At 41.1% G+C, this 21197-nt stretch overlaps 1 protein-coding gene across 1 annotated transcript; it reads left to right on the top strand.

The window, feature by feature from the left end:
• Positions 10070–11733, top strand: NDN (necdin, MAGE family member). The gene has a single exon (XM_005701257.3). It carries the CDS (start codon positions 10191–10193, stop codon positions 11166–11168), a length of 978 nt encoding a protein of 325 aa, XP_005701314.1. The 5' UTR covers positions 10070–10190; the 3' UTR covers positions 11169–11733.

The following is a 21197-nucleotide window of genomic DNA, read 5'->3' as shown; positions in this document are numbered from 1 at the left end:
CTGGTCAACCACTTGTGAAAGAATGAAACTAGATCACTTTCTAACACTACACACAAAAATAAACTGAAAATGGATTAAAGATCTAAATATAAAGGCAAGAATATACAATGGAGTAAAGACAATTTCTTTAACAAGTGGTGCTGGGAAAACTGGTCAACCATTTGTAAAAGAATGAAACTAGATCACTTTTTAACACCATACACAAAAATAAACTCAAAATGGATTAAAGATCTAAATGTAAGACCAGAAACTATAAAACTCCTAGAGGAGAACATAGGCAAAACACTTTCTGACATAAATCATAGCAGGATCCTCTATGATTCACCTCCCAGAATACTGGAAATAAAAGCAAAAATAAACAAATGGGATCTAATTAAAAGTAAAAGCTTCTGCACAACAAAGGAAACTATAAGCAAGTGGAAAAGACAGCCTTCTGAATGGGAGAAAATAATAGCAAATGAAGCAACTGACAAACAACTAATCTCAAAAATATACAAGCAACTTATGCAGCTCAATTCCAGAAAAATAAATGACCCAATCAAAAAATGGGCCAAAGAACTAAATGGACATTTCTCCAAAGAAGACATACAGATGGATAACAAACACATGAAAAGATGCTCAACATCACTCATTGTTAGAGAAATGCAAATCAAGACCACAATGAGGTACGACTTCACACCAGTCAGAATGGCTGCGATTCAAAAGTCTGCAAGCAATAAATGCTGGAGAGGGTGTGGAGGAAAAGGAACCCTCTTGCACTGTTGGTGGGAATGAAAAATAGTACAGCCACTATGGAGAACAGTGTGGAGATTCCTTAAAAAATTTCAAATAGAACTGCCTTATGACCCAGCAATCCCACTGCTGGGCATACACACCGAGGAAACCAGAATTGAAAGAGACACATGTATCCCAATGTTCATCGCAGCACTGTTTATACTAGCCAGAACATGGAAACAACCTAGATGTCCATCAGCAGATGACTGAATAAGAAAGCTGTGGTCCATATACACAATGGAATATTACTCAGCCATTAAAAAGAATACATTTGAATCAGTTCTAATGAGATGTATGAAACTGGAGCCGATTATACAGAGTGAAGTAAGCCAGAAAGAAAAACACCAATACAGTATACTAACACATATGTATGGAATTTGGAAAGATGGTAATGACGACCCTGTATGCAAGACAGCAAAAAAGACGCAGATGTGTGGAGTAGACTTTTGGACTCTGAGGGAGAGGGACAGGGTAGAATGATTTGGGAGAATGGCATTGAAACATGTATACTATCATGTAAGAAACGAATCACCAGTCTATGTGTGATGCAGGATACAGGGTGCTTGGGGCTGGTGCATGGGGATGACCCAGAGAGATGATATGGGGAGGGAGGTGGGAGGGGGGTTCATGTTTGGGAACTCACGTACACCCATGGTGGATTCATGTCAATGTATGGCAAAACCAATACAGTATTGTAAAATAAAATGAAGTAAAAATAAAAATTATAAAAACAAAAGATATGTTGAAGATGAACTAATCTATTTTTATAGGTCCACTGAGGAAAGGCATATATCGTCTGGAAAGAAGCTTATGTGACCTGACATCCTAGTCAGCTATCTTTCCTCCCATCTCTCCACTTGTAATTTACAGTGTTTCCCAACTAGAGTCCAAACTGCCCATAACATAGCTTCTGCCTGCATAGGGGGAAGGTGTCTTTTCTTTTCCTACAATTCTTTTGTTTTTCCCATATCTGGAAGGCAATTACCCATATGTTGAAAGGGAAAGATGTGTTTAGATGTTGGTACCTGTGTGGTGTGTGTTATGGTCTCATGCAATGAAAACTGCCCCACCCTCACATCAGGACTGTCCTCTTGCAAGATGATGCTATTTACCATATTCAACTACCAGACTTCTATTGTCAACCCAGGCATCTTTCCTGAGACATACACATCCAGGTACCTGCTGGACATGTCCCCTCCCTCTACCCAGGTCCGTCTCATTCTAAATAGTCTTATGTATACTATCATGTGAGAAATGAATCACCAGTCTATGTTCGATACAGGATACAGGATGCTTGGGGCTGGTGCACAGGGATGATCCAGAGAGATGATATGGGGTGGGAGGTGGGAGGGGGGTTCAGGATTGGGAACTCATGTACACCCGTGGTGGATTGGTGTTAATGTGTGGCAAAACCAATACAGTATTGTAAAATAAAATATAGTAAATAAATAAATAAATGAATAAATAAAACACCAACCAACCAAAAATAAATAAATAAATAAATAGTCTCAGGAAGTGGTAGATCCATATCCCAGCTACACAATACTGCTCATTCCCAGCCACCCTGAGACAGAATCCTACTGGTCTTGGTATTCACCATCTCCCTTCACTTTTCATTAGTATTTATAAAACTACTGAGCATACCACACATTGTAGTAACTTCACATGGTGACAAAGTAATGCTCAAAATTCTCCAGGTCAGGCTTCAACAGGACGTGAAGCATGAAATTCCACATGTTCAAGTTGCATTTAGAAAAGGCAGAGGAACCAAAAATGAAATTGCCAACATCCATTGGATCATTGAAAAAGCAAAAGAGTTCCAGAAATATATGTACTTCTGCTTTACTGACTATACAACAGCCTTTGGCTGTGTGGATCACAACTGGAAAATTCTTAAAGACATGAAAATACCAGACTACCTTACTACTTCCTGAGAAATCTGTATGTAGGTCAGGAAGCAACAGTTATAACTGGACATGGAACAACACACTGGTTCCTAATCAGGAAAGGAGTACATCAAGGCTGTATATTGTCACCCGCTTATTTAACTTATGTGCAGAGTACATCATGAGAAATGCTGCACTCAATGAAGCACAAGGCGGAATCAGGATTGTTGGGAGAAATATCAATAACCTCAGATACGCAGATGACACCACCCTTATGGCAGAAAATGAAGAAGAACTAAAGAGCCTCTTAATAAAGGTGAAGGAGAATTGTGAAAATGTTGGCTTAAAACTCAACACTCAGAAAACTAAGATAATGGAATCTGGCCCCGTCACTTCATGGCAAATAGAGGAGGAAGCAATGGAAACAGTGTCAGACTTTATTTGGGGGGGCTCCAAAATCACTGTAGATGGTAACTGCAGCCATGAAATTAAAAGACGCTTACTTGTTGGAAGGAAATTTATGACCAACCTAGACAGCATATTAAAAAGCAGAGACATTACTTTGCCAACAAAGGTCCATCTATTCAAGGCTCTGGTTTTTCCAGTGGTTATGTATGGATGTGAGAGTTCAACTGAATGAAAGCTGAGTGCCGAAGAGTTGATGCTTTTGAACTGTGGTGTTCGAGAAGACTCTTGAGTACACTGGACTCCAAGGAGATCCAACCAGTCCACCCTAAAGGAAATCAGTCCTGAATTTTCATTGGAAGGACTGATGCTGAAGCTAAAACTCCAATACTTTGGCCACCTGATGTGAAGAATTGACTCATTTGAAAAGACCCTGATGCTGGGAAAGATTGAGGGCGGGAGGAGAAGGGTATGCCAGAGGATGAGATGGTTGGATGGCATCACCAACTCAATTGACATGAGTTTGGGTAAACTCTGGAAGTTGGTGATGGACAGGGAGGCCTGCCATGCTGCAGTCCATGGGGTTGCAAAGAGTCAGACACCACTGAGCAAATGAACTGAACTGAACTGAACTGACTCTATACTGCTTCTGTTCTACTATCTGAGACAGTATGGTGGCTTGTGAGATATGCATTGCAACATTAAGTATAATTGTGCTTATTTAATTGTTATCTTGCTTATTTGTTTATGGCCCTTTTGGTCCACTATTTCTCCTCATTGTGGATTGTAGAGATGGTGTTTCTCCTCATTTCTTTCCCAAGGAATTATGACTAAGAGGCAGTGTTTAATAAATAGTTGCATCAGTTCAGTTCAGTTCAGTTCAGTTCAGTCACTCAGTCGTGTCCGACTCTTTGTGACCCCATCAACTGCAGCACTCCAGGCCTCCCAGTCCATCACCAACTCCTGGAGCTTACCCAAACTCATGTCCATTAAGTTGCTGATGGCATCCAACCATCTCATCCTCTGTTGTCCCCTACTCCTCCTGCCCTCAATCTTTTCCAGCATCAGGGTCTTTTCAAATTAGTCAACTCCTCGCATAAGGTGGCCAAAGTATTGGAGTTTCAGTTTCAACATCAGTCCTTCCAATGAACACCCAGGACTGATCTCTTTAGGATGGACTGGTTGGATCTCCTAGCAGTCCATGGGACTCTCAAGAGTCTTCTCCAACACCACAATTCAAAAGCATCAGTTCTTCGGGGCTCAGCTTTCTTTATAGTCCAACTCTTACATTGATACATGAATACTGGAAAAACCATAGACTTGACTAGAGGGATCTTTGTTGGCAAAGTAATCTCTCTGCTTTTTAATATGCTGTCTAGATTGGTCATAACTTTTTTTTCCAAGGAGCAAGTGTCTTCTAATTTCATGGCTGAAGTCACCATCTGCAGTGATTTTGGAGTCCCCAAAAATAAAGTCAGCCACTGTTTCACTGTTTCCCCATCTATTTGCCATGAAATAATGGACCAGATGCCATGATCTCAGTTTTCTGAATGTTGAGCTTTAAGCCAACTTTCTCAATCTCCTCTTTCAACTTCATCAATAACCTCCTACTTCTTCACTTTCTGCCATAAGGGTGGTGTCATCTGCATATCTGAGGTTATTGATATTTCTCCCAGAAATCTTGATTCCAGCTTGTGCTTCATTGAGCCCAGTGTTTCTTTCTTTCTTTCTTTTTTTGGTGTTAAATCTTTTTTTCTTAATTTTTATTTTTACTTTATTTTACTTTACAATACTTTATTGGTTTTGCCATGCATTGACATGAATCCACCATGGGTGTACATGCGATCCCAAACATGAACCAGTGTTTCTCATGATGTACTCTGCATATCAGTTAAATAAGCACGGTGACAATACGCAGTCTTGATGCACTCCTTTTGTTATTTGGAACCAGTCTGGTTTTCCATGTCCATTTGTAACTGTTGGTTCCTGATCTGCATACAGATTTCTCAAGAGGCAGATCAGGTGGTCTGTTATTTCCATCTCTTTCAGAATTTTCCACAGTTTATTGTGATCCACACAGTCAAAGTCTTTGGCATAGTCAGTAAAGGAGAAATGGATGTTTTCTGGAACTCTCTTGTTTTTTTTTTTTTTTTTTTTTTTGATGATCCAGTAGATATTGGCAATTTGATCTCTGATTCCTCTGCCTTTTCTAAAACCAGATTGAACATCTGGAAGTTCATGGTTGAGGTGTTGCTGAAGCTTGGCTTGGAGAATTTTGAGCATTCCTTTGCTAGCATGTGAGATGAGTGCAACGCTGCAGTAGTTTGAGCATGAAATGCAAGGCATTATCCGTTTTTAAAATGGATTGCCATACAAAGTCTCCTAATTGGTCCCTGCATTTCCCTGTCTAACTGGCCCAACTCCAAACTTAGCTGTGATTCCAGTTGACTTTCCTAATGATAGCCCTGACCCTGTTAATCCTTGCATGCTAGCAGGCTACAGTGTGGGTCTGGACAGGACTGGAAGATCTCCAGTTACGGAATGCACTTGGGCCTTCGCTGCACAGGCATGCGCAGTGTCCCAGTAGGGAGTCCTGAGGGTTACGGGGCCAGTATTTGTTTGCTCTTCCACCCTCCCGACTGCTGACAGCAGTACTGCCTGTCTTCACTTATTCTTTACTGAAAAAAAAAAAAAAGGCAGGGCAGCCTAACAGTCCCAGTGTAATTAGTTTACTCCCACGGACTGAGCTACTTTTCTAAAATGCAAATCTTTCAGGCACATGATAGATGTTGCTCAATATTTGCTGAACACATTAACGCAAGTTCTCAGTCCCAATTCCTTGGCCTGCAAGGCATTTGAGGCCCCTTTGGGGCCTCCAACGTGGAGGTTACTGCCTATGTGGACAGGAAAAAGCCTAAAGGATTCAAATTTCATTTGGGGACTCCGGGCCCCTGCGTTGTGAGCATATGTCCACTGGAAGCTCTGGGTGACCCCCCTTCCTCTGTTCACTATGGAAACCAGTGCCAGGACAGGCCTCTCCTCCTATTCTTGAGTCTGCCAAGAACAGCCTATTCCACAGCTGTGTAATCTGTTTCACATTACAGAATTTGAATAACTTACCAGCAGAACTGTTCACATCAGAATATTTTAGGTTATAACTTTCCCACATACTTCTTGCATCCATGGAACTTCTATTTACATAATCCTGATTTAAAGAGTGGCTCTTCATGAGTCTTATTGGGGGAGATATATTGCAGTCTTCAGGCTTTTTACTTCTAAGCTGCTGGATCTGAGAGAATTCATTGCCCACATCGAATAGGGCCAGCCCTGGAGATAGTCAGTGATCCCAATTCAGTCTTTATTGGCAAGGCATCAATGGAACTCCAGACCCAAATCTTGACCCGAGAATTAAACATTTGTCAATGCCTCACGAGTACTGACTTCCTTTTCTATTCACAGTTGTCACCTGCCTTTTTATCTTATTGTTCTGAAGGTCTGCATCTCTGAGTTATGAGGAGGCATCTTATCATGTTGCTATTCTTGAGCTGTCAAACTACTGACCACTGCCATGACATAACTACAGGGGCACTCTCTCTACTTAAAGGATATTTCAAGCTTTACTTTTTCCGATTGTGTCTCCATGGATTTTCTTTTTTGTTGGAAATGGAACCTTTACCACAAAAGTATTCTTGGAAGAAAATATCCTGTTACCAGATATACAGTTGGGCTCCAAGGGTAAGCAACACTAGGGGTTTACCATGTACTTGGTTTCAAATTTGGCATCAGTTCCAAAGCTTTAAACCTTCTGAGTATAATCCCTCATAGTGGTTCTAGTCCGCAGACTCTGGGATAGTATTAAACAACCCACCCAATAGAAGAGAGATGTGGAGTGAGCTGTGGCAGGTGTGTCTTCCACTCATCATGGGAAAAGTCACCAAAATGAAGACCAGTCTGGCTCAGGCAGCACGAGCAATTCTCTTGGTCAAAGATCTGTTATGCCACAGAAAAAGAAGCTTTTATAATTTTAAAATTGTTGTGCTTTTATATTTGTTTATATAATCGCTTTCCTACTTTTCCTATGTAAGTGTTAACTGTTGTGCTCAAGTTTGAAATTTAATTTCATTAATCCATTAAATCTAGGAGGGTGAAATATGAAGATGGAATTTTATTAATCACAATAGCAAAAAGTATGGTCCATGGCCAAAGCTGAGCTGAGATTTAAATAACAAGCTCAAATGTTTTCATTATTAAAAATAACTTAAATGAATGCAATCACTAAACCAAACAGAAACAAATAAGTATACAAATGAATTAAAAAAGAAGAAAATTAGTGGAAATAAACTGCAAGAAATGAGGATCATTTTAAGAAGAATGGGGGCAATCAATCAATTTAAGCCATTCTTACATAATAATAATTGAAAACACTAATATAGCTAATACTACTCTGTAAGGAATATTTTAAAAATAGAAATCTATAAATTAAAGAGAAGAAAATGATGAACAAGAAAAATTCCAGTTGAGATATATCTAAACGAGCTGTAGGAATTATCCTTGTGAAATAAAAGATTAAGGGGTGTTATTGGACTGAGGTCAAATTGGTCCTCTTAAAAGTGATATAAGCATGAAAATCCAAAGATAAAAACAGCTAAGGGAAAAACCCTTTGAAGTCAATCTACTTGAGTAAAGTGAGAAATGAGAAAAGGGTACAAGTAATTTTTTAAGGGGTCTCCACACTGTTTTCCATAGTGGTTGTACTAGTTTGCATTCCCACCAACAGTGTAGGAGGGTTCCCTTTTCTCCACACCCTCTCCAGCATTTATTGCTTGCAGATTTTTGAATCGCAGCCATTCTGACTGGCATGAAGTGGTACCTGCCATTTGACCCAGCAATCCCACTTCTGGGCATACACACCAAGGAAACCAGAATTGAAAGAGACACATGTACTCCAATGTTCATTGCAGCATTGTTTATAATAGCCAGGACATGGAAACAACCTAGATGTCCATCAGCAGATGAATGGATAAGAAAGCTGTGGTACATATACACAATGGAGTATGCTCAGCTGTTAAAAAGAATACATTTGAATCCGTTCTGATGAGATGGATAAAACTGGAGCCGATTATACAGAGTGAAGTAAGCCAGAAAGAAAAACACCAATACAGTATACTAACACATATATATGGAATTTAGAAAGATGGCAATGATGACCCTGTACGCAAGACAGCAAAAAAGACACAGATGTGTATAGCGGACTTTTGGACTCAGAGGGAGAGGGAGAGGGTGGGATGATTTGGGAGAATAGCATTGAAACATGTATACTATCATGTAAGAATCAAATCACCAGTCTATGTCTGATGCAGGATACAGCATGCTTGGGGTTGGTGCACGCGGATGACCCAGAAGGATGTTGTGGGGAGGGAGGTGGGAGGGGGGTTCATGTTTGGGATCGCATGTACACCTATGGTGGATTCATGTCAATGTATGGCAAAACCAATACAGTACTGTAAAGTAAAATAAAGTAAAAATAAAAATTAAAAAAAAGATAAGGGTACAAGCTAATAAAGAGAGGATTCTAGAAATGTCAAAACAATATTGTAATGAGTTAGGTTTCCAGTGACAATAGCCAGACTCACTGAGGGCATATGTAAGAAGCTGCCAGTTTGAGGAAACCCAGGAATGGCTGAAAGACCACAGTGGCTTATACAAGGCATGTTGATTAGCTGCAGGAACATTGGATCCAGAGGTTTCTGTGCCCAATTTTTTTTTTAAAGGATGCATCTCTGGGACTGTCAACTTTGTTTTTGTTGACAGTCTCAAACAAAACTGCAGATTTGGTTTCTAAATTTGAAAATTGATATACAACCAACAATTGTTACATCTCAAATCACTTGTTATCTGGGAAAGTTTTGGGGATCTAGGTTAATTTAAAAAAGAAAAAAAAAAGCATCTTGGGAGGGATTTGCATGTAATACTATTCAGTATCTGTGGAAGATGGGGATGTTGTGCTCTAAGAAGGTGAAGTTTCCGCAGGGAGAAACGCGGAGGTTGAAACAGTCATAAAGAGAAGGAAGGTCCTGGAAAAACAGGCGGAAAGACATCATATGAGTCTATGCTAATATAATCTTTGTGTGAGGGGATTCTAATGAAACAAAATTTACATCAAAATTATCCAATGGAATAGAAAAACCAAAATCAATGACTATTAAAATACTAACAAAGTCATTATTATATTGCCTTCAAGAGAACTTCGATCACACTCGGATTGACAACATTCTGCATTTCTTGTTCATAACTCTTCCATACGGTAGGAAATCAATGAATTTTTGTTGTTATTCTTCAGAATTCCAATTTGTCCAATTAGTTCTCCTGGCGGCTCAGAGGGTAAAGTGTCTGTCTGCACCGCGGGAGACCTGGGTTCGATCCCCTGGAGAAGGAAATGTCAACTCACTCCAATATTTTTGCCTGGAAAAGCCCACGGACATAGGAGCCTGGTAGGCTACGCCCATGGGATCGCAGAGTCGGACATGACTAAGCGACTTCTCTTTTTCAGAGTTGACATATTTTCTTGGGCAATCCTGGCTGTTCTCTCAGTTTAAATTCTCACACGGATCTGAAACCTAGTTGACACACCAGCCTAGGTCTTGCTCTCGGATTGATCTCTAACTTGATTTTGGATATACCTAATCAAATGCTTCCTAAGAAAGTCAGTTTCAGCATCTCAGAAGCTTAAATTGCCATCTGTCCCTTAAACTGACTCCTTGTCCAGTGCTCACCCATCTCCCTCCCCTCCTCCTCAAGAACTCCTCCTTAGCCATAACGGGATACCTGGGGAGGGGGAGTGATCACTGAGGCCCATATTCTAGCGGACCCTCTATGCTTACTGGGGGCCTCCTAGCCCCCTCCTGCAGCCCACCAGGAGCCCCGCCCGCCAACTCGACTGCCGGGCCTCAGGCGCGCGGACGCGCAGGCGCATTGGCCGGGCCCGCCGCCGCCCCGCCCTGCCTGGCCTCTGCGGAAGGCGCCGCGCGCAGCAATGCGCACTTCCTCTCCAGGAGTCCGCGAAGGGAAAGCAGACTCGAAGAGCTCTTGGACTCGGCGGCCCTGCTCTTGCGAGACCGAACAGATATGTCCGAACAAAGTAAGGATGTGTGCGACCCCAACTTTGCAGCCGAGGCCTCCAACTCCGAGGTGCACAGCAGCCCCGGTATTACCGGGGGCCCCTCTCCTCCGGGGTCTCAGGCCGCGACACTCACTGAGCCAGAGAGCCCTCCCTTAAGCCCGCCTGATGCCCCTCTGGTCTCGCTGCCTCCCCAGGCTCCAGGCGAAGAGGGAGACCCGAAGGCCCTGCAGCAGGCCGCTGACGAAGGCCGTCCCCACCAGGCCCCGAGCACAACTCAGCTCAGCCCGGCGCCCCCGGCCCCGGCCCAGCTGGTGCAGAAGGCACACGAGCTCATGTGGTACGTGCTGGTCAAGGACCAGAAGAGGATGATCATCTGGTTCCCAGACATGGTGAAGGATGTCATCGGCAGTTACAAGAAGTGGTGCAGAAGCATCCTTCGGCGCACCAGCCTCATCCTCGCACGCGTGTTCGGGCTGCACCTGAGGCTGACCAGCCTGCACACCATGGAGTTTTCGCTGGTCAAAGCTCTGGAGCCAGAGGAGTTGGACAGGGTCGCTCTGAGCAACCGCATGCCGATGACGGGCCTCCTGCTGATGATCCTGAGCCTCATTTACGTGAAGGGTCGCGGCGCTCGAGAGAGTGCAGTCTGGAACGTGCTGCGCATCTTGGGGCTGAGGCCTTGGAAGAAACACTCCACCTTCGGCGACGTGAGAAAGCTTATCACCGAGGAGTTCGTCCAGCAGAACTACCTGAAGTACCAGCGCGTCCCCCATGTCGAGCCCCCTGAGTACGAGTTCTTCTGGGGCTCCCGTGCCAGCCGCGAAATCACCAAGATGCAGATCATGGAGTTCCTGGCCAGGGTCTTTAAGAAAAACCCCCAGGCCTGGCCTTCCCGCTACAGGGAGGCTCTGGAAGAGGCTAGAGCCCTGCGGGAGGCCCACCCCACTGCCCACTGCCCCCGCAACAGTGTCTCCGAGGACTAGCAAGGTCTGGAGGCAGATGGAAGTTTTCTGCCCCCTCACCAGGGTGGAGGAGGGGTGGGAGTGTGGGACATTAGAGTATTCAGGATCTACAGTGCAGTATTTCACGTGTAACTTTTAAGTTTTCCATACAGTGCTTTTATACCTCTTAATGCAATGTTGTGTTCATTTCAGTAATATTAGTGTATAGGATTCATGCATGGTTGTTTGTAAGTAAGCTCAGTTGGTGCTTTCGCTTTTGTGCTACCTTTCTTGAATTTTTTGTACCAGAGACATGCTAAACTTATGAAATACACTGAGACATTTTCCATATTCTTTTACGTGTGACGGAGGCTGTGTATTGGGGTAAATTGGTCTTGCAGAGTTTGGAAAAACTCCCCAGAAAAGCTGGCCTAACCAAGAGAAAAGTTGACCCCTGTCTTTGTGCTCTGCCTGGGCACAAGAAACATCCCTGTGGAGTTTGGTGATGTGAACTGAAACAGACTCAATGTGGGCACACTTTACTAAACACAGATACAACCTCACCATGAGTAAACTTTAAACATTAAAGATTCTTGTGATACAGTCATTCATGGAAAAAGTGTACTTTATCTTCTTAACAGAATATTATGGGTTTGGAATGGGAATTACAAAGTATACAGATATAACTATTTCATCTAATAGGACGGGGACGTCAGTACTCATCATGACTCATAAATGTGTAAAGGGCATAGTTTTATTTTCAGGAAGGAATTCACAAGTTCATATCAAAGCTTTGACAAGTAGAAGTGCAAAAACCAAAACAGGGGTCATAATCACATTACATAGAAATAACAAATGCTGATATTTAGAGTAATTGCCCCCCTTACATTTTCCATATTTTCTAAAAAATAATAGCTGTCTTTTGTGGGCACTAAGAGAGGCCTTGTACTAAACCCTTTACATATATTTTCTCTCTTTAATCCTCACAATAGCCTTGTGAAGCAGGCACTGTGGAGGAAATACAGAAATAAAGCAGATAATTAATTTTCCCTGGATCATAAAGGCTTCCTGGGAGGAGAGGCTTGGTTTTATGGTTTGGGCCCAGACTGAATGAGCCCAGAGGCCGTACTTATACTCACCTGCCTCCAGCTGCCCTCCTGACTCCTGCCTTTTATATTGTGCCTTTAAAAAGTTCCATGTTAGCATCTTTAGTTTTCATGTTATAGCCTGTACTTGTAGCTCCCTACTCAACACACACACAGAGCTAAGGATTATTACTAATGAATCCTAAACATTCATCTTTTAGGGGAATTAAGTCATATTCTGTACAAGTCAAGGAACTTCATTTCAGAGAGGTTAATGGACCTAACCAAGTCCTGTTCCTACTTAGCAGTGAACCCAAGATTTGAAGTTTGGTCTTTTCTGAAGGACTGTGCTGATGGAGCTGACTGCCCAGTGGTCTGGAGGAACATACATGGGACACCTTGGAGAGGGATGTGGGGTTGGGGTGGGAAGGTTGCCTATTGTTGTGTCTCCAAAATTGTCATGGGCCACTAAGCAACCACTCAGAAGGTGGGATGGGGTCAGGGAGGGGCAGTGTCTGAGGATAAATCTCATTAGGAAGCTCAAACCTGGAAGGGGGAGAAAGAGAAATAGGATTTAATAAGACCAAAAATCCTTCAAACATCAGAACATTGAAAAAGATCATTTGGTTAAAGCCAAACCCTTTTCTGGGGAAGATGGAAAATGAGGGGAATGCATAGGTGACATTACCCCCAAAAGAAGTAATCTGAGAGTTGTATTTGTGTGAGAGAATTACTATCTGAATTGGAGACTAGGATTCCCAGTGCTTAAAGAACATTACTTAACAGGCAGGTGCTGGTGCTAAAGTGCTGAAGAAGCCTCCCATGTCCTGAGACGAAGTTTATGCCTTTTAGTAGATGTCCTGTGAGGTCTCCTGTGGGGAGTAGTGGGCATTTCTCCAATAACTTAGGCAAGTGTGCCCTGGATTTGATGCCACCTCTTAACTCTGAGCCAAAGCTAATTCAGACATTTTAAAACTGTTAAAAAAAAAATACCTCCATCTCAACCCAAAACTTCCTGCAGAAACAAAACAAATCTGCCCCTTTAAATGTAAGTCTCCCCAGCCAAGCTGGGGTGCTGGACACTTTCTCTAATGCCCTAATTCAGCTTGAAGCAACTGTTTAACTCCTGAGCACTTCTTCCATCAAACCCAGAAGTCACCAGCCACGCAGTCCTTTTACTTCCCAGTGTTTGTATTTGCTTTCTTTTCTGCCAGGAAAGACTGGCAGAACCACCCCAGAGCTTCTCCCAAGCTCCCTGACACAGGCACATCACCTGTGCTGTAGAGGACCAAATCTTGAGCGAAGGACAGGATCATGAGAAATGAGAAGCTGACTCCAGCAAGCTGACCCCATGTGGGCAGGGCTTCTCAGTTCCTATGCAGGCTTGGAGACAGCCAGACCTGAGAGAGAGGCTTCCCAGATGCAGGACAGAGCTAATTCATGACATCAGGTCCTGCATGGAGAGTAGCTTGGGGCACAGGGAAGGGACATCCAGTATCTCTTTTGGATTTTCATGCTGGGCTCAACTGAAAGTTGAGGGGTTGGTCATGTATTTTCCAGAAGGCTTATCTACAAGGTGCTGCGAGAGCTCTTTCGGAATGGAGTCTGCAGACCCTGGATGTTTCAGCCGAGATGACAGTGCGGTGAAGCCCAGATTGCTGCTGCTGGGAAAGAGTTTCTAATTCCCGGTAACATCTGATGCTTTATCAGTATGTTTTGCCAACAAGAACCTCACTTCTTTACAGACACCCACAGGTATATTTCCCTATAATTAACGTCATTTAATTAAAGTCATGGAGGGCAAAAAGGACCTGTGTAAACTGAATGTAATTAGCTTCCAATTAAAATAGTATGTATGACAAAACCAATACAATATTGTAAAGTAATTAACCTCCAATTAAAATAAATTTATATTTAAAAAATAATAATAAAATAAATAATATAAAAATAAAATTATTTTAAAAATAAAGGCTTTACATAAAAAAATGTAATGCTACCTCATATAAGGTATTTTGAGAGCAAAATAAATGACTTTTGTAGTATCATTATAAAAAAAGAAAAGATAAGTTTTAAATGAACTTCTTATGCAGGTGTGTATTTCCTCTACTTGAAAAGTCATCTATAGCCCCCTCCACTTGAGTTTTACCTGAGCAGCTCAGGAGTATCATTTCCAGTGGGAGTACGGTCTGGCCTTGAAAGCAGTCATGTTCTCCTAGTATTACCTCCAATAGCATCCTAAACTGTTCATTCAAACTGTTTATAAGTAAGTTTGTTTTTCTCTTTTCCTGGGATGTAAGATGTTCTTGTTCAGTTGCCCGGTCATGTTCAGCTCTTTGTGACCCCATGGACTGCAGCATGCCAGGCCTCCCTGTCCCTAACCATCTCCCAGGGTTGTCCCAAGTTCATGCTCATTGCTTCAGTGATACCATCCAGCCATCTCATCCTCTGATGCCCTCTTCTCCTTCTGCCCTCAATCTTTCCAAGCATCAGGGTCTTTTACAATGAGTCAGCTGCTCACATCAGATGACCAAAATACTGGAGTTTCAACTTCAGCATCAGTCCTTCCAATGAATATTCAGGGTTTATTTCCTTTAAGATTGACTGGTTTTATCTTGCTGTCCAAGGAACTTTCAGGAGTCTTCTCCAGTATCCTAGTTTAAAGGCATCAATTCTTTGGTGTTCCACCCTCTTTATGGTCCAGCTATCATAACTGTACATGATCACTGGGAAGACCATAGCCTTGACTATACGAACCTTTGTTGCAGAGTGATGTCCTTGATTTTCAACACACTGTCTAGGTTTGTCATAGCTTTCCTGATAAAAAGCAATCATTTTCTGGTTTCATGACTGCAGTCACCATCCATAGTGATTTTAGAGCCAAAGAAGAGGAAATGCTTCCATCTTTTCCCCTTCTATATGCCATGAAGTAATGGGGCTGGGTACCATGATCTTAGGTTGTTTGCATATATATATATATATATATATATATATATATATATATATATATATATAGTTTTAAACCAGATTTTTTCATTCTCCTTCACCCTCATCAAGAGGTTCTTTAGTTCCTCTTCAAAATGCCTAACTGCATCTCGCATTTTCACCATTTCCTTGATGCCTAATTTAGGGAGTGTCATACATACATGCAGGCTTCCCAGGTGGTCCTAGTGGTAAAGAACCCACCTCCCAATGCAGGAGATGCAAGAAACACAGGTTTGATCCCTGGGTGGAAAAGATACTCTGGAGGAGGGCATAACAACACACTCCAGGATTCTTGCCTAGAGAATGCCACGGACAGAAGAGCCTGGTGGGTTATAGTCCATTGGATTGCAAGGAGTCTGATACGACTGAAGTGACTCAGCATGCACATGAACAAACACACATGAAGGTTTCCCAAGTGGTGCGGTATAGATCTGCCTGCCAATGCAAGAGGCTCAGGGGACGAAGATATGATCCCTGGGCCAGGAAGATTCACTGGAATAGGAAATGGCAACCCACTCCAGTATTCTTGCCTGAAAAATTCCATGGACAGAGGAGCCTGTTGGGCTGCAGTTCATGGTGAGAACTGAGTATGCATTCATATATGCACATGCTCGATAAGTATTTATTATATGAGTTAAGAAACTCAAAATATAATAAAAGACATACTCCACCACATGAAAAAGACAAAAGGAAGCATAGTAAACAATGACCAATCACTCTAAAGTAGAGGAAACATGGACAAGTTGAAATTAATAAAATTTAAAAATACAGAAAAATAGTATAAATAAATTTTTTTCAGGTTAGTTCTGTGAATACACCAAGAAAATGGGCAAATATATATCAGGCTTTTTAATTAATTTATTTATTTTTATTACATATACCATTGCACTGGTTTTAGGTATGCAACATAATGATTTGATGTACAGATTTATACTGCAATGATTGCAACAGTAAATTTAGTGAGGATTCACCATTGAACATTGTTACAATTTTTTTTTGTCTAATGACGATAACTTCTAAAATCTACTCTTTGCAACTTTCAAATATACAATACAGTATTGTTAACTATAGACATCATATACACGTGACATCATATACACGTTACATCCCCAAGACTTATTCAGTACAAAGTTGTGTTTGTTTTTAAGGAAAAAAGGTAAATAAATATTTTTTACTAGGTAAATGAGGTAATGACACAGTTTAGTGCTCCAAATGTGACAAAAATAGCAAGTGAAAAAATGATAAACATAATGTCCAAACACACATTGTTAAATCCAGATACTTTTTTGTGTGCTAACTGGTCAAAGATATAATGAAAATATACATGTTTCAATGTCATTCTTTCGTATCATCCCACCCTCACCTTCTAACACATAGTCCAAATACCGTTCTTTACATCTGTGTCTCTTTTGGTGTCTTGCATATAGGGTCATCATTACTGTGTTTCTAAGTTCCATATATATGTGTTAATATACTGTATTAGTGTTTCTCTTTCTGGCTTACTTCACTCTGTGAGGGATATGGTGGGGAGCAAGGTGGGAGGGAGGTTCAGAATGGTGAGGCACATGTATACCCATGGCTAACTCATGTCAATATATGGTAAAAACCACCACAATATTGTAAAATAATTAGCCTCCAATTTAAATAAATTAATTAATTAAAAAAAGATGAAAGCCACCATCCTGTACTACCAAGGGTGATTAAAAATTGACATTCTGATCCCCTGCTAGAGCTATGAGAATAACTATTGTTGACTCCTGAACATCTTGGAGGTTTCGTAAGGGCATGCAGGGTGCTGACCCAGTTACAGTCCATTGGAGAATAAATTTACAGTCAACCTTCTTATCTCCAATTCCCCATGTGTGCAGTCAGCTAACCACAGATCCTGTAGTAAGCACTTACTGATAAAGAAAATCTGCCTATAAATGGACCCACTCAACTCAAACATGTGTTGTTTTAGTGAACTGTACATGCATTCTTAATTTATGCAATAATTTGTAGTGTGTGTTGAACCCTTAATACATTGCATTAGCAGTGTTAACTTTCAGTGCACTGAGAGAAGCAGATGAAAAATAAGAATTACACTTTAGGACAGTGAGTGCCACTCCAGGAGAAGTATGGAGGCTCAGAAGGCTGAAAATGGTGCATCCGACTCTGACTTTCCTCAGAGAGTGACATACAAATATACATCTATGAGATAAGCAAGAATTAGCCACATAAAAGTGGTTTGTGAAGGGTAGTCAAGGGTAGATTTGTGAGAAGGAACAGTTGTGTGAACACACTCACAAGCATGTAAGACTATGAAGTTTCTGAAAATCTACTAAGAAGAAGACAGGAAATAAATGTCTGAATGGGCTGGAAGATAAACATTGGATAAGGAGAAGGAAAATATTGTGCTGAAGATATATTTGATACCCTGAAAATGTGGATCATTTTAAACCCATGACAGCTCAACAGTGTTAGAAGGAATTGTCCTGAAAGAACAATTGTTTGAGTAAGCATCTTCCTTTGTTTCCTGATTGTTATTCAAGGGTCTAAAATGTCCCTTTTTATCTCTTAATTTACATTATTATTATTTCTTTCACCTGCGAGGAACTCTTACTATAGCTATATTATGCATATTTCAATGTCTAAAGAGTGTCATGTGTTCCCTTACTAACTGTACATGTATAGTCCTTGTTGTTGTTGAACTTCAAATGTAAGTCTACATAGTTCTGTGTTCTGAATACACAGTAGTGAATTAGACAAAAAGGATCCCTGGTCTCAGGGATTTTACTGAGACTCACAGTGAAGATAGAGCACAATAAAAAGGTAAACATACAAATGAACCATTAAATACAAATCACATATTTGGATAAGATAATGAGATATATGACTTGGTCATAATAATAAAGAATGGTGGAGGAGATCAGCTGAGATAAGATTCTTAGGAAAGAGTTTTCTGAAAAGGTGACACTTCTCAGAATTTTTGAAGGATTAGGAGAGATCTAACAAAGAGCAGAGGGAATGTGAATCCAGGCAGAGAAAATAACCATATGGGAAGGCCCAGAGTTAATTAAGTGAGTTTTCTGGTTTGCTTTACTGCCAGACACAGCATTACAGATGAGTGAGGCAACATGCAACCCACAACACTCTTCTAGTTTGTCTCTGCAACAGAGGCAGCACAAGCTGAATATGTGATTTCTCAGCCTGCTGGTGCTGCTGTAGTCAACATAGAAGAAATACCTGTTTTTCCTTCCTGCATCTATTTACTCTTTCTAAGAACAGAGAAGGAATATCAGGAGCTATTGCAGCTCCTCTGATGATGAGAATTAAAAGAGGCAAATCACAGTGATGTTAAGCTTGATGTCTTCAAATCACTGAACAATTATCAACAGTCACCTACTTATCTCTATATTTTGTTTTTCCCCAGATTTACCAATATATACTTAACCTAGCATTGTGTAAGTTTAAGGTATACAATGTGTTGACTTGTTACATTTATAGACTGCAAAATGTCTGCTAAGTCACTTCGCTCGTATCTGACTTTTTGCAACCCTATGGACTGTAGGCTACCAGGCTCCTCTGTCCATGGGCTTCTCTAGGCAAGAATACTGGAGTGGGATGCCACGTCCTTCTCCAGGGAATCTTCCTGACCCAGGGATTGAACCCATGTCTCTTAGGTCTCCTGCACTGGCAGCAAATTCTTTACCACTAGTACCATCTGGGAAGATTGCAAAATGATCATACCAAAATGTTACCTTGCAATTCCAGCATGTAACATAGTTATCATATTTTTTGTGATGAGTACATCCTGTTTATTAGACTCCCAGAATGTATTCATCTTATACTTGGAAGTTTGTGTACTTTGACCAACATCATCTCATCACCTTTACTTCCACCCCTGCCCCTAATAACCACCACACTACTCTGTCTCTGTGACTTTGGCTTTTCATTCGATTCTATGTGTAAGTCATATTGTACAATATTTGTATTTCTCTACCTGACTTATTTCACTCAGCATATGCCCTCTGGTTTCATCCATGCTGTTGCAAATAGCAGAATTCCCTTCTTTATCATGATTGCATATTCCACTTTTTGAAATATGGCATCCCAGGTGGTGCTAGCGGTAAACAATCCACCTGCTAATGTAGGAGATGCAAGAGTTGGGTTTGATTTCTGGGTCAGGAAGATCCCTTAGAGAAGGAAATGGCAATATACTCTAATAACTTCGCCTGGAAAATTCCATGGTCAGAAGAGCCTGGAGGGCTGCAGTCCATGGGATTGCAAAAAAAAAAAAAAAAAAAAATCAGACACAACTAAGTGACTGAGCATGTGCACGTGCGTGCATGCGCACACACACACACATATGTTTGTTTATTAATAGATAAAGAGTGTGTGGTATATTTAATTATTAAAGTCAGCTTATTTTTAAGTCAGTGTTGTCATTTGATTAAAAATCATGCTAATAATGGTAACACATTCTAGGGGTTTAAAAAAGGGCAGATAATTAGGACAGAATGTGACTCTAGCCCAGCACTTACAGGCAATGAGAGATTAGCAAATTGTATTAAAGAGTAAGTGGTTGTGCTAGTGATAAAGAACCCAACTGCTAATGGAGGAAACATAAAGATGTGGGTTCGATCCCTGGGTTGGGAATATCCCCTGTAGGAGGGCATGGCAACTCATTCCAGCATTCTTGCCTGGAGAATCCCACGGATAGAGGGGCCTGGTGGTGCGCAGTCCTTATGGTCACAAAGAGTCAGACATAACTGAAGTGGCTTCACACACACATACACACACACACACATGCACACACACACACACACACACACACACACACACACACACACAGACACAGGGAATTCCCTGGTTGTCCAGTGATTAAGAATTTGCCTTCCAATGCAGGAGACATGTATCCAAAAACTAAGATCCCACATACCACAGGGCAATTAAGCACTATGTGCCGCAACTAAAGAAGCCTGCATACCACAACTAGAGAAGCCTGCACACCACAGGGAGGAGCCTTCATGCCACAGTGAAGATCCAACACAGTCAGAATAAATAAATAAAAACAGAGAGGGAGAATAAATAGAAATTACTTAGGATTTGGGACCGATTTGAAATTATATTTTTAAAATACTACTCTAGCTATTGTATTCAGAATAACTTGAGAGGAGTTAGAGTCAAAATTGGGACTACATTAAGAGATGAGGATGATGTAGAAAAAGAGAGTGTGTTTCTCTTTTGGGCATGGGGTTGCAGATATCTTTTTGAGAGTATTGTGATTTAGTGAGATAAGGAAGAGGTGAGGAGAACAGGTTTGAGGAAAAAGTCATAAGAGGATTCTAGGACATATCTTAAGAAAACTTGTAGACAGCTAATAAAGATGTATAACTTAAGAGAATGAATCACAGCCCTGCATTGAAGCAGTATATTTATCCAGAGAGAAAGTGTAAAGAGTGTGTCCATGATTGTATTCTGGGAAACTAAAACATTTCCATGTCTAGAAGGAAGACCTGGTGAAGTGATTCCAAAGAATAATTAGGTGAGAGACAGAAAAATAAACCAAGAGAATGTTTGATCATATAAATTAAAATAATGGCCTTCTGAGCTGGAGGAATTGGCCAGTGATGTCAAATGCTATTGAGATATCAAAAGCATTTGAGTGTGTGTGTGTGTGTGTGTATGTGTGTGTCTGTGTGTGGAGGAAGGGTGTTATACATCAGTAGGAACAATGATAATTAGAGCTAAGGTAATGAGGAATAAGTTCAGAGGCATATAGTGTGGTAAACATTAGCTCAGGTGAGAGGTGAGGTTGACCCTAATGAGGGAATGAATGGTGAAGATTAATGGGAAATAAAAGTCAATATTTGGAGATAAAGTTGACATGAATCAATGACTGATTAAACATAAGGACAGGAAAGAGAAAGGAGTATGACCAAGATTCTGTTTGAGTAATGCTTAATATTGGGTTTAGGGGCAAAGAAAAAGCAGGTTTATGTGGAAACATGCTGAATTCAAC

Source organism: Capra hircus, chromosome 21, assembly GCF_001704415.2.
Source record: "Capra hircus breed San Clemente chromosome 21, ASM170441v1, whole genome shotgun sequence".
NCBI classification, from domain to species: Eukaryota; Metazoa; Chordata; class Mammalia; order Artiodactyla; family Bovidae; genus Capra; species Capra hircus.
The sequence above is the reverse complement of the archived record's forward strand: the minus strand, read 5'-3'. Positions and strand labels throughout refer to the sequence as shown.